The sequence below is a fragment of the Astyanax mexicanus genome, chromosome 22 (genome assembly GCF_023375975.1).
Source record: "Astyanax mexicanus isolate ESR-SI-001 chromosome 22, AstMex3_surface, whole genome shotgun sequence".
NCBI classification, from domain to species: Eukaryota; Metazoa; Chordata; class Actinopteri; order Characiformes; family Acestrorhamphidae; genus Astyanax; species Astyanax mexicanus.
Genome location: NC_064429.1, coordinates 25,635,427 through 25,660,660, shown reverse-complemented (window position 1 = coordinate 25,660,660; position 25,234 = coordinate 25,635,427). Strand labels below are relative to the sequence as shown.

Below are 25,234 nucleotides of genomic sequence, written 5' to 3'. Positions count from 1 at the left end.
AGAGTATTTGGTACAGTTTGAATAAATTAAGACTCTTCAATCAAGTTTTTTTTTAACAAACTGGATACACAAATGTAAATAAATGCCGAAACACTTTGGCAAAAAAGAGAACATTAATTCATTTGGATTTTATTAAGAAAACTAAAATAAAGAAAAACACAACTTGGTACTAAACAAAAACAGCTAACCTTCCAAACTATTAATGTAAACTCTTTACAGCACACAGGTCAGGGCACAGTCTTCAGAGAGAAAGAGATAAAAGTAATAAACAACAAAAAGAAAGACAGAAAGAACATTAAGAGTGCACTTACAGTTTCTCTGATGTCTCCTTCTTTAGGAGTGAGGGTGACTGCCAGCTCCAGCGAGCCCAGGTTATGATCAGGGTAGTGAGGGTCCTTCAGGTCAAGGCTCACGTCCAGGGTCCTAAAATAACAAGTATTAACTAATTGTTATACTGTACATAAAAATTATATATTATACTAATGCAGTACTGCAGAGCGACAGATTCAGGTATATATTTGTGCTTTAAAAAAAAAGTTACTTTTATTTGAGTAATTTCTTTCAGTAATGTCAAAATGTGAAACTCATATTATAAAGATGTATTACACATAGAGTGATCTATTTAAGCATTTATTTACCTTATTGTTGATGATTATGGCTTACAGCCAATGAAAACCCAAAAATCAGTGTCTCAGAAAATTTGTATATTATATAAGAACAATTTGTATTTATGGCAGTGAGCCAAGTCCTGCTGGAAAATGAAATCTGCATCTTTATAAAAGTTGTCAGTAGCAGAGGAAATCATGAAATGCTATACTGTTTTTCGGGAAAACACTGCACTGACTTTAGACTTTAGATATAACACAGTGGACCAACGCCAGCAGATGACATGTCTCTGTGTCCAAATCATCACTGATTGTGGAAACTTCACACTAGACCTCAATCAGCTTGAACTGTGTGCCTCTCCACTCTTCCTCCAGACTCCGCTCTCTTATTTTCCAAATGAAATAAAAGAAATACTGATGGCTAATGGTGGTTTGGAAAGAGCCATGTCATCTTCTTGTGTTGGTCCACTGTGTTATATCAAGGCCAAAATCAGAGCAGTGTTTCCCGGGAAAATATTACAGCACTTCATTCTTTCCTCTGCTGATAACTGTTATGGAGATGTGAATTTAATTTTACAGCAGGATTTGGTACACTGCCCACACTACCAAAAGCAGAAATTGGTCTTATATAATATTCTAATTTTCTGAGATTCTGAATTAAATGCTTAAAGTAGATCATTCTGTGTGTTGTACATCCATATAATATATGAGCTTCACATGAACTGATCTACTGAAGTAAAGTAACTTTTCTGCATTATGAGAGCTCAACACTAGAGGGCAGTGTTGCCCTTTTTGGTAATATCCTACCAGTGCCACATTTGAATGCAAACCACATTATGGATTTTATTTTAATTAATCTATTAAATTCAATGTAGTGCTTCTTTAAACCACTGTGTAACACATATAGTACATATTCTCCTTCACTGGACCTTCTTGTTCCTATATATTCCTGTATATATATATATATATATATATATATATATTTTTTTTTTTTTGTACAGTTTATTTACTCCTGTTTATTTGTGTAGCTTTGCTGTAACTACTACCTGAGCCTCAACACAAGCATGAATTCAATGCATAAATGTCCTAGTATGTTGTGCGAACGACAAACACTGAAACCTGAAACCTAAACTCCCCAAGACTGAGAGTGTTAGATAAGGACGAGGCCTGAAAAGGACCTTTGATGTTCCAGGGACTCCAGATAAAGATATGCAGAGCCCATGAAGTCATCCTGCAGCCCAAAGTCATAGTCAAAGACCTGCAAGAAAGAGAGAGAGAGATACAGATAGAGAGAAACCATTTTAATATGCAGCCTATGTGGACCATACACCGAACAGGTCCTAAATGCCCTAAGAAATTGACTTAAGATAGAAATCCAGTGTGAAATGGACTTGGGATGTAGTGAAACATGATAACGAGTACAAACTTTTGTCGACTAACCCACCTCTTTTCACCCCCAGCATTCTGAAATACAGCACTTTTAGCTTGTAACAGGCTTACAACGATAGCAATAGGGGCATAGCATTACCCATGCAACAAATTCAGCATTTTTACACCATTACCGAGGTCAAAGTAGCTCCACACTTCATTGGTAGAATTCTGAAGGTCCTGATATTTAAAACCAGAGTTCTAGCACTGGGAACTTTGAAAGTTGAATGAATAAATTAATTATAGGAATTCTACCAATGAAGTGTGGAGCTACTTTGAGTTGGTTAAAGGTGCAAAAAATAGGGCTTTCTTCTGCAAGGATGGCGTGCTGTATTTTGGAATGCTGGGGATGAACAGAGATGAACGTTTGTATTCTTCATCATGTTTCACCTTAAGCCCATTTCACATCTGCTTTATATACCATATACTTTTATACTATAGATTTGACCTACCTTGACATATAAAGGCTCTCTTAGATTGTCCACCAGCAGACTGACTTTTTCGTCCCATACCGGGTTCAGATTCTTATGGATGATCTTACTTCTGAACACCTCTTTCCCCGAGATCTTAAACTTCACATAAGGGTCACTGGTGCCTATAAAACAGAAAAAGCAACAGAAAAGAATGATCCACAACAAATGTTTCTCTAGTTCCGAGGGTGCAGTCTCCTGTTAGGACATCCACCTGAGACAAGAAACTGTTTTTTTAGCAGATACAACAAATGATTTCATTCAACCAGACACAAAGGATTCGCTTGTGTATGATAACGATAACTGGCCACTAGATGGCACTCTGCTCCTATAGGATGGAGCAGCCTATCTATCAAGTCACCTGACCTGTCTCTGAGCTGCAGTGCCCACAGTCTCTGCTCTGTCATTATCAGTCCCCTTCAAACATGCAGAGCTGCCTGGCCTTGAGCATATACTGTACATGAGCAATAAGTAAGCTACATTGCATGTCCAAAGGTTTGCGGACACCCCTACTAATGAATGATTGAGCTACATTATGTTGCATATTTCATTGCTGACATATACTGTATGTGCAAAAGCACACACATCCATCCAGCTTGTCTATTCCCTGTAAAGAAGTGCTGCCAATAGAATAAGACTAATTTTTTGCATTAAGTGTGCACACATGTGTATGTATCCCCATCATCCCACCCTCCTAATTGTGCAATAAATAACAATAATAGACTTATAAATTGAGTTCTAAACAATACATCCAAAATTTCCCACATTATTTGAATCCAAAACAATAGCCTACATATGCCAAAACATTATAACCAGATGAAGCAAATATGTCAAGTCTGGGATATACAGTATGCTATAGAGTTACACAGTTCTCATACCTGACATGTTGGATGTGAAGTAAATGGGCAGCTCTGAAAGTATGCCCCTTCCCAAAAGAAAAGATACTTCTCTACCCTTAAAACTCCAATCTTTTAGGCATCAAATAAAATCAAGTTTAGAGCTTAGATCTGGCCCAAAAAAATCCAGTCTGACCTGCCAGAGCCTATGTATGTTCTGCCCCAAGCCCGACCCGAACAATCCCATAAACTGTCATTATGAGCCCAAGCCCAATTTACACCTGAAATAATTTTTTTGTAAGTAAAGCGTTAAAACTGAGTTTTAACATCATTGAATGATGTTAACTAACATTGCAACACAGAAGAAGCATAGAAGCACTGAAGACTTATTATTTAAATATTTTTTATTAGGAACAGAATATTTAACACACAGCCTACCTCCAAAAACACACGAAAAAAAAGACCAACAACAATAACATAATTTACAATAACTTTTCTCTACTCTAATATAACTAACAGTGTTTAAGAATATAAAATCCTTCCTGAACAAACATTATTTTTTATTTTAAGCATATAGCCTTTAAGCATAGTGTGTGAAAACACAAAAACCGCAATAAGGCTAATAATAGGGCTAACTGCACACTCTTGGGCTTGGGCTCGGGCAGAGAATCTAAATTCTAAAAGTAAGCTGTTGGCATGTGTACTACAAGCATATTAGTCAGGTGGTCATAATGTTTTGATAATGCACAATATCAAGCCCTTTAAGCCCCAAAGAACAAAAGCATCGTTCCAACAAAATGCCATTAAGTCCTGAAAAGGCCATTATCTGCCCAGATTCCTCCATCTGGCCACTTGAAACTGAATGGATTGGTCTTCATTACAGCCGCTCCAATCGGCAGTGGCAGGTATGTCTTTTCTATTGGATTAAACTCTCAGAGGGACGCATCAAGGCCAGGACCGATGTCAGTCTTGGGAGACTCCCAGCATTGTTTGTGAAACAGATAATCAACTTCCCCCGGTTTAGATTCAGATCACGTTCCACGAGCCCTGCAGTAACCCCGGGGTCTGTGCAGTGACATGCAGAGAGGCGGACAGGACACCGAGACTGCAGTAAATAAGTAAATACGTGTTCGAGGGCATGTGAGTGTGTGTTGTGGTGTGTGTCTGTGTGTCTGTGTGTGTGTGTGTGTGTGTGTGTCTGTGTGTGTGAGCAGTTAGTAATTAAACTCCAGTATCTGCAGGGAATCCCCATTTAACACTGCACTCTTTTCTCCTTCCCACATTCTCCTGCACTGTGCTTACCATAACTCAGTCTGCTCTTCCTCTGAGTAAAGTAAGTAATGCCATTAGAGCAGTGCATCAGACCTGCTCCATCACATTAGTGTCATGACGTATAGCCCTGCTGCAATTCATTAATACATCCAGCACATTTAGATGGGAAGGAGCACTTGAGGGATATGCTGGGGAAGGCAGACCTAGTGATATAAGGTGGCTTCTTGTTTAATCTGGTGCTGAATTGTACTACACGTCTTAAAAAATTATGTGCAAAATAATAATAAAAAATATATTGTCAATAGGACACATTTTGTTTGTGAGAAACCCTTGAATGCTCAACCAACAGAGTAGGACATACAACGATGGGCTGAAGAACAGTAAAACTACATTCAGTGGAGTGATGGATCTCCTTCCAATACATAAGGGATGTACTGATCATTCAGAGAAAGAAAATAAGAGTGAGCTACTAGAAAGGCCCAATCCCATTTCTCTTTTGTACTCATACCCCTTGTTTTCAAGTGTAACTCTTCCTCTTGAAACAGATAAAAAAAAATAATGGGTAAAATCCTCACCCTAAGAATTGGGACAACCCTTCAAGCACCCGTTATATAAATATATGTCAGTAGAGTGCTAAAGATTAGCAACCTAGCTGGTGCTTAGCTAGTTAACTTTAGGGTGTTTTATGTCTTCAAAAAGGGGGCAGGTGGTGCAGCAATTAATTATTATTATACCACAGTTACCTAATTCCAACCCTGCAATTTGACTGAGTAAGAGGCATTTTATGAGTGCCGTTATCAGCCGGAAATGCACTGTAATCGAAGCTCCCCATGTATTACTCCGTCACATACAGACAACTAGCAACGATGCAGCGCTTACAAGCCAAACTGCACAGCTACAAACAGTGCAGCAATGGAACTATTTTAACAAGCAGAGTATTTTTAACCAAACAGATTGTATTTTCTCATCCTCTTCAATTCAAAATCTTTTAATAAACAGCGATAATGGAACTGTGGTATAATCGCAATCATACACAAGACTTGTAACGTATAATATTGGCACTGCTATGCTGATCTACGGCACTCTGCCAACTTTAGGGCATTGTATGTCGCCAAAAAGGGGGCAGGTGGTGCAGAAATGAATTATTATTGTTCATTCCATATTTTCTCTGTGATGGGGGGCTGAAATGAGCTTTTATTTTACTTTATTTTTCTGTTCCGCCTTAAATACTGCAGTCTCTATCATCTGTTGCACTATTTAAGGTGGAACCGGAAAGTAAGCTAGCTACTGAGATGAACTACTACAGTAACGGCTCTTTATACCCGCAAGTCAGATAAAATCTTCTGGAATCTAGAACAAGTGGCCCAAGAGTGAACACAAATGTACAATACAAAAACGTACAAGTCCAGGTCTAACAAGTCTTAAAACAGCTTGGTTTGAACTACTAGTAACTACTAGTAAGTATGCAATAATTAGTTAATGTCATTTGCACAATGCTCTATAATAATCTGTGTGGTCATAAGCTCAAATTCAAATCTAGGCAAAATGTAAAGACACTAAAAATACACGTATCTTAAAGCTTGTATTAGAGCTATATTAGAAGTTATTTAATCCTTAACACTTCGAACTGCAGAACTTGTTTAAACGTAAAGGAGTGGGAAGCTTTCAGTCATTCAGAGCGGAGTGGAGGGAGTGTACACTATCATTTGCATAATGGTGTCAACCTAGAAAACAATTGCTATCTTGCTCCGTGTGACTCAGATATCTTGACAGCCACCTGACAACACTACAGAGACACTCTGAAATCCCATTAACCGCCCACCTTCACCCAACATTCATTTACTGCCGTCCAACTCATTCAGCAGTGCTGATCTGGGACACGTTTTTACTTTCCAGGGTCCAGAGTGGGAGAGATTATCTCACAAAGGCCTTGCTTTATATTATCATATTAATGAATCTAATTCACTGTTTCAGCATGCCAGTACACAGCTGGGTCTTGCAAATCTCAATGACTCATATTCGCTTTTGAATATTTGGGATGTTGGCAACTTTATTAAAAAAAAAAACTTGTCAATTTCATCCTTCTTTTCATATTTTACCCGACACAAAAATCTTATGTAGCTGGAACCAGGTTTAAATGAACACTGACATGTTAAAATGCCCCGGGACAGAAACTAGTATAGTGTCCCATGTGGCCCATGGAAGCTAAAGAACACAGCAAAGAAATATCACACTGTTTCCCATTACATATCTACTAGAGTATCATTTATTTTACTTTAATCCTGGATATATAGAGATATTTGCAGTGCATTATTAGTATCATGACATTCTGGATCACTGAATACAAACTCTTGTATTTTTTTAATATCTCAGTTAGGGGTGTACCATATCATATTGTATGCAATTAAATTTAATTTTTTTTGCAGGAGTGTATTCTTGAAATATTTTTTTAATTCAAAGCGTTTTGTCATATTGACAAAAGTAGCAGAATCGCAAAAATACCATGAAATATTGTAATATTATTTTTGGGCCATATCACCCATCCCTAATCCTTACCACAGACTGCGCTGTGCACTGTGGGTGGTAATGCTTTCTTTGACATACTGTATTCGTTTTACACATATGTACTCCCTAGGCCTGTCACAATAACCATTTTTTTATCCGACGATATGTATTGTTGATGAAGCATAACATTATGTCCACCTTGTTGCTACACTCATTAACACATTTTTCAGCTCATATCGAATCACTTTAAACACATACAATCACTTTGCAATTCTAGAATTACAGACTGTAGCCCTGTTATCTGTTTCTCTGCATACATTAACTTTATTATCCTTCTTTTACCCAATTTCTCAATGCTAAAGACCCCACAGGATAGACCGCCACAGCAACACAGACTACTAACACACCACCACTACTGTGTCACTGCAAAGCTATAACTCACCAACCAAATAGTAGCTGATCTATGGGGTCCTAACTATTGAAGAACAGGACAAAATGAGAAGTATGCAGAGCACATATACTGTATTATATTAGCATAATGATCTAATTACACTCTTTAAAAGAGCAAAAGAGCTATGAACTGTTCCTCACATGTAGTCATATCGATATATTGTACACTCTAAAAAACAGAGGTACGATATGAGTACTTTTTTGTACTCAAGGGTACACTCTTCATAATTGTACCCTCAAAGGTACAATATTGGTCTTTACAGGGTCAGATTTGTTCCCTCTGAAGTACAAAGTAATTTCTAACAGCAATAAGTACAAATTTGTACCATTTAACCAGCCAAAGAGTACATTCAGTATTCTGCATCACTGTACTAATAAACAATATATATTTAAATTGCACATTTTTATTTGAAAGCCAGACAATTTTGGATCATCATGTTTTTGAGCCATATTTAGTTGATGATAATCTTTATAATCCTTATAATCTTTACTGGCACAAAAAACATGGGTACAAAACAGGACTTTAACTGAAAGGTACTTTTTTGTACCTCAATATAAGGTACAGCCCCAGCGACAAGCTTTGTACCCTTTTAAGTACAAATCTGTACTTACTTTTCTTAGTGTGTACAATAAGTCGGTAAAATTATTGCCACAGGCCTAATTCTCCACATCACACCCTACTGCATTTGACATCTGTCTGCAGAACAAGTGCAGGACAGAGACGTTAGATGAAACTATCAGTGGTAAAAGTACGGCAAGTGAGCTGCGAGATGCCACAGCTTTGCCATTAATTTGATTGATGTGGGTGCAAGCTGTGGTCAAGCAAGACTAGCGAGCAGTAAATTGGGTAAAAGGGGGTTTCCTGCTCAAACACACTCAACTTCCTCTCCTCTAACTTCCTAGAAATCAGGTCTATTCCTTATATCAAACATTTTCTCCCCACACAGCATAATTCACAGAGCACAGCAGCAAGCGCTCCAACAGATCCAGTTCGGTCAATAAGTCGGATGAGTGGATTTTAGTGTGTCTTCAGGGTCACAGGGTGGGACTATTTCTTCTTTTCCCCCAGAATCAATGCACACATGGCAGGCATGCACCACAGAACAGCCTCTCTCTACCCACAATCTCCATCCTTCATGGGTCTATAAACTTAGCGGAGTGCCATCATCCATCCTGCAGGCTGAACAGCATGAAATTAAAATCCATGCAGCTGGGTACTGGGGTTATAGATTATAGAAAGTTTTAAATGTGCCGTGCCATTCTGGACTGGATGGACTGGATCTGAATGGCGTGAGAGTTATAAGCAGATTAGTTCAAAAGAAAAAGAAGGGGAAAAAGTCATTTTCCTATTTATAAGTATATGTTTGAGTAAAATGAACATTGTTGTTTTATTCTGTAAACTACGGACAACATGCTCTTGTCATTTAGAGCATGTATTTGCAGAAAATAAGAAATGGCTGAAATAACAAAAAAGATGCAGAGCTTTCAGACCTCAAATAATGCAATGTTCATATTCATAAAGGTTTAAGAGATCAGAAATCAATATTTGGTGGAATTACCCTGGTTTTTAATCACAGTTTTCTTGTACTTTGGCATGTTCTCCTCGACCAATCTTACACACTGCTTTTAGATAACTTTATGCCACTCCTGGTGCAAAAATTCAAGCAGTTCAGCTTGGTTTGATGGCTTGTGATCATCTATCTTCCTCTTGATTATATTCCAGAGGTTTTCAATTTGGTAAAATCAAAGGAACTCATCATTTTTAAGTGTTCTCTTATTTGTAGCCTAGTATAAAGATTATCCGTAGCTCAAAAGACTCATAATGACGCCGGCTTCATTAATATATGTGTATTGTACTAAAATGCATTCATTTTCAATGCAGCTAAACCAGGAGGCCTAGTGTATTCCAAATTTTTCAACACTAACATTTTAATAAAGCATTATAGTCACTAGCGCTTTTAGGCCAAAGCTTTTGTGCTTAATGGCATTTTTCCCCTTACATTAATTTTACTTTTATACTTTAATTAATTAGTACTTTTACACTTTTTCTTGAGTAAAAAGCTTGAGCTGATATTTTAACTTCTACACAAGTATTTTAAACCCTAGTATCGATACTTTATACTCTACCCAAGTAAAGAATGGAGATACTTTTGACACTTTTAATATTATATTCTTATAAGTAATGATAAAACTGCAGACAGGTCCAGCTATTATCATAACTATCTAATGAGCCACGGTAGTTCAGCATTCACATACTGTACCATTCATTGCCACAAAGGGGCAGTGTGATACTGCTTTCAGCATTAACACACACGATTACTCACACTGGCAAAAAGATACATATTCCTAACTGGAAGATGAGACCGCTCTCTGCACCAGTTTCCAACCATACTGCAGATGAATCAACCTACATCTCCCAAAGCTGACTCACCAACAATGAGTCAAAAATTACAGTGGATTATAAACTACTGACTGGAAACTCTCTGAGGGAATCTATTATTATAGATTATTAATCTATTATTGTTATTATTTCCCTCTGGGTGTTTAGTAACCAAGCAATCAAACCAGCAACTGTAATGCTATAAATTCAAATCCCAAAACTTATCGGTTTGAGATGTGTCCATGCCGCAATTACCGCTAGCAAAAATTAAAAATGTTAAAATGAAGGAAAATTCTCACAATAGAATGGACTCAATTAACAGTTTCTAGTGCTTTATACTAGATTTTGGAGCATTGCTGTGAGAATTTGATTGCATTGTCTGTATATCCTCTGTAGTATCCTCTTTTTCATACCATTATACCGTGTCAAAACATCCAGCAACAGGAATTTGCCTAAGCTGTGCAACACCTGTGATTACATGGCTACAATACAATCAAATTCTGGGTTATTTAAACCTAAAAATGATAGCTAACATTCTGTTCAGCACAGAACACACTACAGTCTGTCAGACTGAAACTCATCTTATAGTTAAAAGTTTAGACGGGAATGATTAAGGGACTGAACAGAGAGAAAATAGAAATTTGCTTTTTATCCATAGTACTCTAGTGTTCTAAAGCTACAGAGTCAAAGCTAGCCTCTAGTACAAATACACTGTGACAGACAGCTTCTCTAACTAGCTTGGTTAGCTAAAGGGCTGATAACATTAGCTAACAGGCTAACCGCTAAAAGGCTAACCACTAACAGCACAGCACAGACCAATAATGTTAGCTAACAGGCTAACCGCTAACAGCAGAGCAAAGACCTATAGTGTTAGCTAATATGATAACCGCTAATAACACAGAACAGACCTATAACCTTAGTTAACATGCTAACCGCTAACAGCCCAGAAAAGACCAATAATGTTAGCTAACAGGCTAAACACTAACACACTAATCGCAAACAGCCCAGGAAAGACAGATAATATTAGCTAACAGGCTAACCGGTAACATGCTAACCGCTAATAACAAAGAACAGACCTATAATCTTAGTTGTCAGGCTAACTGTCAACATGCTAACAGCTAATAAAACAGAACAGATCTATAACATTAGTTAACAGGCTAACCGCTAACATGCTAACTGCTATCAACACAATAGTTAACAGGCTAATTGCTAACATGCTAACGGCTAGCAGCCCAGGAAAGACCAACAACATTAGCTAACAGGCTAACTGGTACAATGCTAACCGCTAACAGCCCAGGAAAGACCACTAACATTAGCTAACAGGTTAACCGTTAACATGCTAACCACTAATAACACAGAATTGACCTATAACCTTAGTTGACAGGCTAACCGCTAACATGCCAACGGCTTAGGAAAGACCGATTACATTTGATAGTAGGCTAAACGCTAACATTTTAACCGCTAACAGCACAGAACCGACCCATAATATTAGTTAACAGGATAAACGCTTTCCGCACAGGCCGTGTTCCAGTTAAATGAGGCTCAAATCACAAGATAGCTACAGCTCCAAACCTGCACACAGTCGAGTGAATGATCTCAGCAGAGTTTTGAGGCTCATCCTGCAGACTTCTTTACCTAAATGTACAACTTAAATGCACATGAATGAATAAATTAATGAATGAATGAGCTATTTTGGCCAGTATTAGCGAGAAACAGATAATTTAACTAATTATTTAACACAACATTAACTATATTACTACCTCAAGGGTGCTATACAGCATCTTTTTCAGGCATTTTTATTTATTTATTTGTTTTTTGTTCCCTTCTTGTACCATTTGGCTGCAGTACATAAACTGTAAAATCCAAATAACCCATGATTATTATATTATATAGTTCTTACATGCACTTTGATAACTATTCCTAGTAGAAGATGCCAAGAGACTGCTGAGACTTAAGGCTAAAAAAAACAAAACAGCATATGGCTTCAGGACATTCTGCTTCACACTGCCAGTCTTAAAGAAGAGTATATGATCCGACTGCTAAATCTAATGGGCCACATCAGAGTCGTTAACACTGGAAGCCCACCTAATGGCTCCTGAATAATGAATTGGAGGACTACAAAAAACACGGCCTCACATTACTCTGAGAAACAGAGCAAATCACGGAGTAAATCACAAAGGTATATCAATTGTACATGAGTAATTATTTAGGGGTTCACAATAAAAGTTAAGTAAAGAGATGAACTTCTACACAGCTTGAACTCTGACGATAAATTGCCATTCCAGACATATATACATAAATAAATGACTGTGTCACACTGTGTTTAATAAGAAAACCTGCAAGAAACGGACTGCTGACTGCCTGACATAAGAGAAAAAGTGTGTGTGTGATGCTTGAAGGTGTGGCCATACTGGCCACTCAAATGTTTAATAAAACATAACAATCACCCAAAGGCTTTAGAGGAGTGCTTAACATTCGGTTGCGTTCAATAATTGCCGTTTTAACAGTCAGGTCAAGATCCAATGCAGTGTTTTCTCAAGAGAAACGGTTCTATCAGACCCCTGAAGTGCACCCCTGATGACCCCTGAAAAATCAATACAGGCAAGACCAATACAACAGACATTTAGAGGAAGTAAAGGATATCCTGCAGTTTAATCATCAGTAATGCTCTCAAATCAGGCCTGATGTGCAGATGAGATGACATTTTTAGGGCAGTTGGCCAGTCAACCACAAAAACCACATCATTTGACTTCTCAGATGCAATTACTTGGGAATATCTGATATTATAATAGGGAAAGCTGACATACCAAGGAAAATACCAATTTTTCCAGGGCATCTATTGCCTCTTTTCCACTGCAGGACCAAATGGTAACTAGGGGTGCACCATTCAGTTCCGTGGACCATACCGTTCTGCATCTTTGAGGACGGGATTATGGTTTCTTTTTCCATTTTTCCTAAGCCCTATATGAACAGAAATAGTTTAACTCTTGTATCCGGACTGCAGTTGAAAAACAGGAGGACCAGTGAGTTTTTAGGCTTTCTCAGTCACATTCCGGTGCGTGGCAGAGGACAAATAGCTATTTTATTAAACACAAGTTGACGAAACTCAGAGATGTGCATCTGGACAGGACTAAAATTACCGGAGGACCACAGAGTTCAGCTAAAAGGTGGTGTTTCAACCTGTAATTTTCTCAGAGGGCGTTTGAGGAAAATATATACATGGTTGTTCTGGACGGGAATAAAATCACAGAGGACACCCCCCCATAAAAGAGAAAATTACCCCTCTTGTTCCCTCTCAGATTTTTATAGGGGCTTCCTGATGCCTGCAAATGCTCAGGTAAAGACTGGTTTGACAGAGCTACCCCCTGAAACAAGTTTTTGCAGGTTTGGGTGTCCGAAATACACACATGCACACAGCTTAAGAGAAATACTGCCAATAGAATAGGACTCTCTGAAGCAGACAACTGGCATTATGCCGAATACCAGGTGTGTGCTAGAAAGGTACATATAAAGCACCAGCACTGAGCTGTGGAGCTGTGAAAAGAGTGCTGTGTTCTCTGGAATGATGGAGATTCATTCAATGCTTTTGGGATGTGCTAGATTGATCATCGCACAACTTTCTGACCTTTAGAGTAATGCTCTTGTTGCTAAATGCAGTCAGAACCTCTAAGCAAAGCTTTAATAGCGAGTAGAATGTAGCTAGTAGAAATAATTTCATGGACAGTAGAGACAGTTACTCCAACAAAAGTAGGATAAACTCTTTTTGAAGTAGTATTGTAGTATTAGGTATCCCAATACTAGATAAAGTTTGTCCATGTAATAAAAGAAAAGACCAACAAAAGACAAGCACTTGACCATTTATAACTTCCTCCACACACACACACCCTACCCACATTACTACGTGCCTTCCTCCTCTCCCCTGGCATTAGCAGCTATGGATCAGTGATCAGTGTGCTCTAATCATGTCTGAGGGGATGACGTGGGCTTTTTTATCAGGCTGTTCTGACCCAGGACACGTCTCCGCACATCGTACACGGTCATCCTGCTCTCTAACACACCACTCTGTAGGGGAAAATGAAGATAGATACTTCTATTTGAGGCCTCCGCATTGCTGTGTTCTAGAACAAGCTGCCAATGAAGCCAGGAGCCCCTCCGATCACACCGCTCAGCAGATACACGCCTGCATATTTAGAGCACAAGAGCTCAAAAATTAATAACAAACAACTCATTTGGAGGAACTGATTGACTCTGCATGGCTGAACTTCAGTGTAATGAGAACTCTGATATGATATGATGGGAAAACAACAAACTAACCACGGATATAAGTGCATCACACTGTTCCTGAGGAAATGAAGTCTACAAGCGTTTCATTACAAAACACGTTTCTACATTAAACTAATCAACACCCAAAACCGAAGAACTGAAGAAAAGAAATGCAGTAAATGAGAATGAAGTCAGCCAGAATGAAGCGCTCCTCTTAACATTCATAATTAGGCTACCCGAAAAATCATGACAGGCCATGAGAGCTATAAAAAGGTCATTGAATAATGCATACTGAGTCATAATTAAGTGAAAAATTTTCAATTCAGTTCCCTCAGTGAGTCACACAGGGTGATTAGTCTCACTGGAAAGAAATTTGGAGCTTCGAACGCACCGCTGGGATCACTACGGTCCCCTGCGGACCACCGATACTCAGCTCAGGCCCTCCAGGGGCCCGATCATGGCCCCTAGGTTTGGCTCTCATGGAAAGTTACTCGGGAGGAGTTGGATCTGATACAATTTTCCTCCAAAAAAATATTTTATTCTGGGTCCATGCCAATATCCATTACTTTGTCATCTACATTCAGTATCTGCTAACTCTGCTGCCAGTACAGAATTATATTCGTAAACCTTTATGAATCAATTGTAACTGATCTACCTGATTGTACTGTAGGTTTTTTATTTATTTATTAATTTAGAATTTTTATCACATTTTCTCCCCAATTTTCAAGGCCAATTACCCATCCCACTCATTAGGAGTCATCACTAGTAATGCCCCAATACACGCCTACATACCACGTGCCACTAGTACATGCCTCCTCCAATACAGCTCACTGAAGCCTTGTGCTGACCGACCTCACCCTGTGGAGTGATGTGGGGAGAGAGCGCCATCTACCCACGCAGAGAGAGCAAAGCCCATTTTGTGCTCTCTCAGGGCTCCGGCAGCTGATGGCAAGCTGCATGAACATGATTCAAACCAGCGATCTCCCAATCAAAGAGCCTGTAGTAAATGTTAAGTGCATCATACTATAGTTTTTATATATCTCTGCTTATTTCTTGCAGAAATTACAAACAGTTCACCTTAAAAGCCGAAGAATAAAGGTTGTCACCACAGCAACATTTAAGGTGTAATGATAACAACAGTATATTTTTACTTTCTTCTTGCATCTCAGAAGTCTGACCTAGTAATCAATCTTAGGGTGCTGGTGACAAAGTGCTACCTAGCTTCGAAAATAAAACGCCAAATTTGAAGAAACATCTGGAGGCGAAGCAGCACACTCACTGAACAAGTCTCGACGGTGGCGAAAGCTTCCAGTAAAGTGAGTTTTGGCAAAACTTTTATGTTGAGGCAGCAGAAACTTAAAAGTACCTTAGTTACTTTTAAAATCAAGTAATCCATAAAGAAACTAAGTTACTTTTTAAAGGAGAAATCAGTGATCAGCTATCAGATTACTATTTCCAAGTAATTATGCCATTACTGTTTACATGTATTCTTGTTCTTGTTTTGTATTGAAACATTGGTGAATGAGGTCCTTTGATCTAGAAGTTATACTAGACTATTGTTTGTTTCAATTTGATGATAGCACAGCATATTTTTGTCATATTGCCCACAATAATCCCACATAAGAGCCTGTTGACCTATCAGCTCCTCATTAGTATCTGCTGACAGTGAAACATCAGACACAAGCAAGAGAACAAAGAGTGGCACCAGGCCGATTCATGAACACTTATACACACGGCCATAGGATCCAGCAGCACTTCACGAAACATGAAACCAGACTTTCCATACCGGCCCTACTACTGTTTATCATCCTCTCACTTTCCAACCTGACAAAATGAAATATCCATCGATTCATAGCCACTGCTGGACACTGCTGCAGTCCATCACTGCCCGCTTATCATTTACACACCACTGGAAGTGAAATAAATTGGCTTGAAATGAGTTAATAAGCAAATAACAAGTTAGATTCACGAGTCAGCGTGACTGAATTAGCAATAATTTCAAAGAAATGAAGGACGATTTATGATTCATGTCCTGTGCAGAAAACAATGAGTCATTATTTGCTGATGAGATGTTCGGCAGAAACAAACAGAAAGATGGGTAAGAGAGTTTATATATGGGTTCTAATATGCTTCTTTTATCTGCATGATCAATGACTGCACACACACACAGTGGACTGACAGGTTGACTGCATGCATACAGCAGATTTACACACACATAGCTTTATCAAGTCACTCTGCTAGAGGTCACCCAGCTCACTCAGGGGGTGTGTAGTATTCCAGTGTCCTTCATGACATTTGGCTCTAATTGTGCATATGAAGCGTTTCATTCTAAAATGCTGGAAATCAGGGTTAATTAGAATTTTGTTTATTATGCATTTAAAATACTTCAAAATTGACTTTAAATTAATGATATTTACTCAATGACAGCAATAGCAGTGCATTTTCAAGACTCTGAAGTGAGTTGTTTGCCCTAGCCTTTTTTCTTTCCCAAATATGATGCTCACACAGGTTGCCAGGTTAAGAAAACTGAATCTCCACAAGATGAGTTCACAAACGTTTGCAGAGGCAAAATACAGTATAATCACATTTAACTCATCAAATTGAGTTAATATAGAGTCCAACTTCCAGTTCGGTAGCATAACAGGACAGCGTTAGCCAGCACTAGTCTAGATCACTTTACCTACCTTAAATACTCACTGCATTAAGCCTTAATAACCCAGCTGCACATGGACCACTGAGCAGAATGCAAGACTTAAAAGTTCTCGAAATGTAACGACTTAAAATACACATCTCTATTAGCAGCTGTGATAAATAATCTAGCAAGCTATGGTTAGCCAACCTTATCTCTGCAATTTAGTATTGACCAATTCAGAATTAAGAAAATAAGCCAACTCAGCATCCGTCTTGTAGTCCGTCTGGGCCCTAAGCTGTTTCTGTCTATCAAACGTATTGCCAATATTTACTCATGTTTACTCGATGTCTGGTTATGGAGCTTTTTAGAAGTATATTGTTTCTATGTCGACAATCCATATGTTTTATTGCATAGGTTTTCATTATTATTAAGCGCCCCAAAAGTGTGTAGTGGTACGGGCCAATCTTTCTGATTGTATGTGGGCTGTTTTACAATTTTAGCTGATGTTATTACAGCTCTTTTAATGTTTGCTATTATGAAACATAATAATGCTATAACGATTAGTAACAAAATACAACATATGGAATCGTGCAGTTGTTTTTTCTTCACCGAGTCAAAATTTAGAAATGGCCAATTGATTTCCATTGGCTTCCATTAAAAGTTAAGAAGGTTTTTCTTCATGTAAAGTTGCCATTTAGAGGATACTATTTTTCCTGTAACATAATACAGTAGATGATGTTACATTTACGGCATTTAGCTAACATTTTTATCCAAAGTGACTTTATCCAAAGGTTATTCTTATTATATAGGGGGACCAATGTAGTGTTAGGAGTCTTGCCCAAGGACTCTTATTGGTGTAGCGCAGCATTCAGTCACCCAGACAGGGAATTGAACGCCAGTCTTCCACATGATGTGGTAGCGCACTAGCAGGTAGTTGTGTTATCCATTGCGCCACACCAACCACAATTTAAAATATTCCTTATCATAATAAGAAAAATTGTCAATTAGACAGTGTGGAATCATTGATAGGGAAAATTCACATGGATTTTTCATAAAACCTGATTAAACATGACAGTTCTGATCCAGTTAAAAATAATGCGTATAAATTCAGGCTTCAGTACCATGGCCAGGGGCCAGGATCTGCTTTGCTGAAAGGAAGGATTTCATCAGTGACGAGAGGCTGTCAGATGAGGCCGTATGAAAGTAGATCTGGAGTCAGTGGGCTGTGAAGAGGAAAGGCGCTCTCTCTCTCTCTCTCTCTCCCTCTCTCTTTCTCTTTCTCTATACCACTCTCACTCTCTCTATGTACCAGGTGATGACCTCTGAAAGAAACCGTATACCTTTCGGCCATGTAGCTCTGGGTAAACCAAGTAACGTTCCAGCTATGATCAGACTAGAGAAAAAACCTAAACACCAACAACATATTTCACAGCAGAAATAAAGAAATCACATAAAATCACTACAGCAGCCAAAAACTACACTGACTCCAACAGACAGCTCTGAAATATAACCAGCATCCTCATGCCAAATCAACCACTCCAACCAGAACCGGACTTCATACTATTTCTGTCACTCCAGCATGAAGAATAGCAACACTTTAAGCCATTTCTGTCTTTTCCTGACAGTGCGAGAAAATAAAGATCAGTTGGAATGAGGAACGCTTCAGATTTCCACCAGTAGTACTGCACTGCTGGAGGCCAGGATGTTGGCAGCATCAGTCGTGTTCTGGCAGAAAATGAGCCATCATACTGGCAGCCAGAGATGAGTCATGTCCAGGTCAGGACAGGATCAGGTGGGCTACGGCTGAGGTACAGCGACGAGGACAGTCAGGGATGTAGAGCATCTTCTACTGTCACTCATTTCATTCGACCTGACTGGATAAAGGTAATGGGCTTGGGTGGCAGCTGGAGTGCAAGAGACTCATTGATTGATTTAATGCTGAGCTAAAGATTGGGCTTTTCTTCCTTTTAATCCACTCTTCCTCTTTAATAAAGTGATTTCCTAATGCTGTTGTAGAAATTTATTTTAAGTAGGGATTTGGCAACCGAAAACGGCAAAAAAGCACTTTTGGTGTCTGGCCGAATTAGCAAAAAGACATATTTATATAGTTTATACAGAACAATGTCTTGTTTACTGAAATCATAGTTTCTCTGAAATATGGAGGACAGAGGGGTATTTTAGCAGACAACTGCAACCAACTGCAGGTTTAAGTTCATTTTTACACTTTTTAATAAATCGAAGAGTAACCGAAGGGTATTTTAGCAGACCCACAATCCTCAACAGGAAAAACAGACACTGGAAAACACTTTTTAATAAATCGTTCTTATCGCATTTATCACACTTGGTATCAGTTCTTAAAGGTACTGAATCTTAAAGGTGTCATTTCGCTAGAAATTATTTAGTACTTAGACCACTCCGAGTTGCTCTTTTAGCCCAATGTCTGCATTAGCCAATAAAAAAAAAAGAGTGAATAAGGAAAAGCTCCCGGACTGACGTCAATCTGTAAATTAGGATTTATGGCCTCCCCCACTGTGGCTTGGATCGCCATGTTATGAATATTCTGTCATTCTTCCCCACCCACTCCTCCACCAAACTAAACAGCAGGCTGAAACAGGAGAACCAGCTCACAGGGCATTCATTCATACTAGAGACTGATGCATTTTAAGTGACACTAGTAAGGAACAAGGATGTCGACATGTTTTCCTTTAAATTGGGTGGGTGTGAGTTAAGTAATAATGCTCCAGCAGTGCTAGCCGGGGTTAGCAGCAGGCTACAGGCCGAAAACACTCACCAAAAGAGCTGATGCTTAGCGCGGTTAGTTAGTGGCCAATGCTAATGCTGCTCCAGCAGTGCTAGCCGGGGTTAGCACCAGGCTACAACCTGACTGGTAAAATTTATACATAAGGCGCACTAATGATTTTTGGGAAAATTAAAGGATTTTAAGTGTGCCTTATAGCACACAAAAATATAGTAAACTTCTGTTAACTGTGTAATAAATGCAAATCAATCTAAAAAAACAAAAAACAAAATGTGTATACTGACCATTTTTGCATCACAAACAATATGTTAGTAATTGCTAGCATTTTATTATTTCACATAAATTTGCAAACATATCTGCGATACAGGCATTTTTATAGGATGAATTATTTATTGTAAAGGGGTTTCCTTTTAAAGGATTTTGACCCTTAGTAGTGTTGTTGAAACAGGGCTGTTTTCCAGCCTATTCATTATTTACCTGTGTGTGGAACTGTGCGGTGTGTGTGTGTCTGTGCACATTTAAGAGCGTATCTTGACAGCTCTGCTGTAGCATCCCATCAGCCCCTAATAAGCCCATTAGCGATCCAGCAGTCAAAACAATCCCACCGGCTCTGACACACACTCTGTCTGAAACACACACTTTAAGCACACCTTAACACACGGCTCCTGTATGACTCAGGAGCCCCTCAGACCAGCTTCCAGATAATGGGCCAAAAGTACAAGTCATCCATCAGCCCTCTGCCAGCTGTCTGCAGAGACGCAAATGAACGAAAGCAATGTTAGGAATGGAGGAGACGGTATATAGAACGTTCCAGGCCGTTTAATTTAATTAGGCTGGTATTGATTTCATGGTGCATTGTTTACTAAATACTAAATGGAGACAATAACAATGAGCTATTTGATGAAACATTGGGACCAAGAAACAGCAGCCACTTAAGCCTTCAAACGCCAGAAGAGTGTGTCGACTTATGCCAGAAAATCACTGAAAAATCACCACTGTCAGAGGATTACCTTGTATCTCTAAAAATACACGGTGGTAGCAGGTTAATGGTGTGAAAAGTCTTTTTAAACATTCAACAAATGTGTGAATCTGAGATTTGGAGGCCACTTCAAACCATGCTGTCCCACAGCAGAATATTTAATCTCTATTCTATCCTGTATCGTATAGAAAGAACATGCAATAACTTTATATCTTATGGCTCTGAGTGGTCAAGCAGAGTCGGGTGCTGTCACAATAATCCGAAGAGAGCTGGTTCAAATTTAAGATCATGCTGCTTAGCCTCAGCAGCCAGAGTCCAAGAGTCCGGCAATCAAGAGGCTACAATTTTCACTGAGGGTACAAGTATTACTATTTTTTGTAAAAAATATTTGTATAAATCTTACATAGTAAAACCTATGGAGTTCATTTTCTGCTAAAAGATTAACACAAAAAAATTTAATCTGCAATAAAAACTTCAATCAAAAATCAAAAGGAACAACGATATGTTGCAAACTCAAAACCGAAACAAATATATGAAAGATATATATTTTTTAAAGATACTTGGTTACTTTCTTATTCTTTGCAGTTATTTGAACCTTATTTTGCCAGTCTTTGTGGTTTTGTTGATTTCTGTTGATTTCTCCTTTTATATAATACATAATCTGCAATTTTGATTGCATTAACTCCACTTGATTCAGCAAATACTGCATTAACCTTTAAAAATCAAGAAATGAAAGGCAGCCCACCTCCTCTGTCCCTGATGGCGAGATTATTCCCTTTCTTCAGCACAATGTCCAGCTGGTACATGCCGGGGTGGGAAGGGGCAGGCGGGTCTGCATTACTCGGCCCCACAATGTTGATGCCCTGCAGAAAAGAGAGATAGAGAGGGATAAAGAGAGAGAAAGAGTGTGACCCAAGAGTCCAAGATCCAAAAGTATCCAGAACCTCACAACTTGCTTCAATTTCCCATTTACCTGCAGGTCAAACTGACCAATTTCAAAATATAAAAAAAATTATTCATTTTTAATTATTTTTGGAGTATGAAACCTTTTCAGCTGGACTTAATTAGTATAATGAATGTATAAGTGAAAAAATGACTCATCTTGTTTGTCTGCAACCACCCACCCCCACACCCCCCATATGTTTGCATAACACACACACACACACACTCAGTTAAGGTGTTTTATAACACATATGTAGAATCAAGACCAAAACGGATTTAAAGCATATAAAATTTAGATTGGACATATAAGATTGTACAATATGTATGATTAGACAGAAAATTTGTTTTTATTTAAATATAATTCTAAATATCATTTAAATGTATACTAATTGCATAAAAGATAACGCCAATGGAGAAAAATCTACTACTTTCTGAGGGTTACATAAGATAATGGCCAAGTAAACACTGTCAAAACTGTTCAGCAGGGGAAATAAGTGGTTGGTTTGAGACTGGTCTAGTCTCTAGATCTCTAGATTTTAACCCTATAAAGCATTTTACCTACTAAAGTGGAGGAGACTGAAGGGAGTAAGCCCCACCCCCAAAACAAGCACCAACTAAAAGAGGCTGTGGTAAAAGCCTGGAAAAGCATCACAAAAGAAAAGTACAAAAGTTTAGTGATGTCTGTGGGTCACAGGCTTGATGCAGTTATTCCAAGCAAAGGATTAAAAGGATAAATATTTAAAGCCGTGGTCCGCAACCAGCGGACCTCGGTCCGTATACGGACCCATATGCCATCCCATCCGGACCCGGAATAAATTGTTAAAACATTTTTTTAATTATCTTATTAAAATATTATTTTAATTTTGACGGGAGAATTAATTTTAAACCGGAGCGTTTATTTTTTCCCTATCTGACTCAAGTGCTTTTACCAGCACTGCACTGAGCAAGGATTGGAAGCTACAAACCAATCGCGTGCGAGTCATACTAACCACGTGGTTCAACTAGCGAATCAAATCGCCAGCTTGAACTCAGAGCGAGTTGTATGAGCAAACCGAAGCCGAGGTTTGTAGCGAGGCACAGACATCCACGCAGTGTGATATAAGGAAGAGAAGGTGAAAGGCGAGCGAAAAGCGATTAAAGCGAGAAACGCAGGGAGATGATACAGATGACAGGACGTGAATTACAGTCAGAAGAGGTGCAAACACTATGGCGCTTTCAAAAAAGAGAAAAGTAGACGCCGAAAACCGAGCGTTCAACAGGGAATGGACTGATGCATACATGTTCATTCTTCCACCCGCGAGCACGAAACCGAAGAACCGAATGTTGACAGGGCAAGCCAAAGCTCAATTCTCACACTGAGCAGGGGAAATTGGGGGAAGACAGATGTAAGAGAAATCTGTAAGAGAAATAGTTCAGGTGTTTTGAGAGTTGTTTTGTTGAGGAGAAATATTGAGATATAATTTAGTTTTTTTTTACTGCAGCCACACAATGTTATCCTGTGTTTCAGTGCTAATAAACTTCTTTCAAATGATTTTAACCTGTATTATTATTTTATAACACAATTTATTCAGATATCGTCATACTGCAAATAGACGATGTTGTGGACTTTTGCTTGAGGAAATTTATTTGAACTGGACCTCCTCACAGTTTTCTTGAATACCCCTGATTTAAAGGATAAATATTACGTCTTATTAAATGTATTTCTATTTTAAGTGTATTTGTGTGGGTTAAGAAAAAAGGTGCTATGTTCTGACCTATATATCAGATTTTGATGTAAATACCTGCATATAAAAGTTGAAATGTTGATCTCTTATTGTCAAACTCAAATGTTTTCAGTGTACAGCAGAAATGAAGGGATTGGTCTTCAATAATTGTGGAGAGGAGTGTATGTCCATGAAGCTCAACCTCTGCTTCTCTATAACAAGCATCACATTCTTGGTTGTCTGACAGAAGCTGTAATGAAGCCTCAGCTGCAGTCTCTGGCTACGGTTTTCATTTTGACTGTAGGACCCAGAGCTGGGTAGATGGAAGAGGATGAATGTGGCCAATATGGCAGAAATATAAACATCATTATATTTCAGGAGTCGGGATTTATTGGACAAGTATGTCTGCACTGCCCACACAGAATACACAGAATTTGTCAGTGGTTATACAGTATCTTCTAGGGCAGTGCTCAGTAACAGGCAGTAAACAACTGTTGTGTAGTTGTTTTTTTGAGCCCCAGGAAAGAAGAGTCTGGTGTCTGGAGACAAAAGACAAGAAGTTTTTTATTCATATCAATCGGAAGGTGCTATCTTATACCTAAGAAGCATGTTTCTCTTCCCAGAGTTTATAGTCTACAGGTCCAGCAAACTAAGGCACGGTCAATATGATCTGAGGATCGCCGGTTGAAATCCCAAATAATGCCGCTTTGCCATCAGTGGCCAGAGTCTGAGAGAGCAAAATTGTTCCTGGAGTTTCCTGGTGCTCAAATGTCTCTCTTGAGACTCACATTTATCTCACATGTGTCTCCTCTTGAGGCTTAGTATAGATCTCAATGGCAGTGGTAGCTTAGAAGTTGGGGCAGCACTGAGCCATTGACGAGAAGGTTGTGGGTTTGATACCGAGGTTGGGTAGGCCACCAACAGATCACCTTAGATCTCATCCATATCTAAATTCAGATTCTCAGCTTTGACTCCTTTAACCTCAGAAGTCTCTCATTTTATCTAATTCTCTTTCTGCAAAGCAGTTTTAGGAGAAATATCTGTGACCAAGTGGATCTCCAAATGAAACCTAAATGAGAATCCCAAATACACTTCTTCAACAATCAACATTTGAGCAAAAGAATCTTCGGTTATCAGACATCGGCATATCAAAAAAAAGGGGGAGCCTGACTACACATGTATTGGAGGAGGCATGCGCTGGTATAACCCTGGAGCATTACTAATAATAGAGGTAGTCCCTCCAAATTTGGAAGATAAAAACACACTTAGGCTCTTTAATCTATGCAATAATGACAAGATGAAGGAAAACCTGGAACAAAAATTAAACTCCACAGCTTTCACAGTCTTGTCAAGGATAGTGAGGTCTGGGAGGCATGAGAGACTTCTCCTGAAGTTCAACAAGCTGTTGAGGCGTCTCTAGAGAACCAGCTGTTTACTCAAACATCTGTAAGCAACCTTAAAACTATCCCAGATGAGACCACTGACTGTAGCCTCATCTGCAAACCACAAGAAACCAGAAGAAAGTCGTCACTGGTGTACTAAGTAACAGATGTTGAAATGGTAGACAAGGGACAACAACAGCAGTTGATGACAGAAACATTGTGCATGATGTAAAGAAAGACCCAAAAACAACTGTTATAGTTACATAAGAAACAACCTCCAGAGGGCAGGAGTGAAGGCTTCACAGTCTACTGTTCACAGAAGACCTTATGAACAAAAGTACAGAGGCTTCACCACAAGATTCTGACAGAGTGAGTTTTGATATCATAGCCCACATTTAGGACCAAAGTCCCCACTAGGCCACACCTAGGAAGCACCACGGAGACCAGGTACCTTTCCTGCTAACAAGAACCGTCTCTTTACCTCTCTCTGTTATATAACTAGATGCACTCTGCCCTGGCACTGCTGTCACATCTACTGGTGCACAGATCTGAGAAGCTCTGAGTGCGACAGCACTTCCAGCACTCATCTGCATCCACTTCACGCAAAGAAATGCAGATGCCCTGATCCG

General features: G+C 38.9%; 1 protein-coding gene across 6 annotated transcripts in view; it reads right to left on the bottom strand.

Annotated features, from left to right (window-relative positions):
• The window catches only part of mctp1a (multiple C2 domains, transmembrane 1a), a 254,147-nt gene that overhangs the window by 118,254 nt on the left and 110,659 nt on the right, over positions 1 to 25,234 (bottom strand). For all 6 annotated transcript variants that reach the window (XM_049470826.1, XM_007243904.4, XM_022667577.2 and 3 more), the window contains exons 2-5: positions 21,324 to 21,441; positions 2,486 to 2,628; positions 1,784 to 1,863; positions 312 to 423 (exon numbers count right to left, since the gene is read on the bottom strand). In XM_049470826.1, the coding sequence (XP_049326783.1) occupies positions 312 to 423; positions 1,784 to 1,863; positions 2,486 to 2,628; positions 21,324 to 21,441 (453 nt within the window). The remainder of the gene's footprint in view (positions 1 to 311; positions 424 to 1,783; positions 1,864 to 2,485; positions 2,629 to 21,323; positions 21,442 to 25,234) is intronic.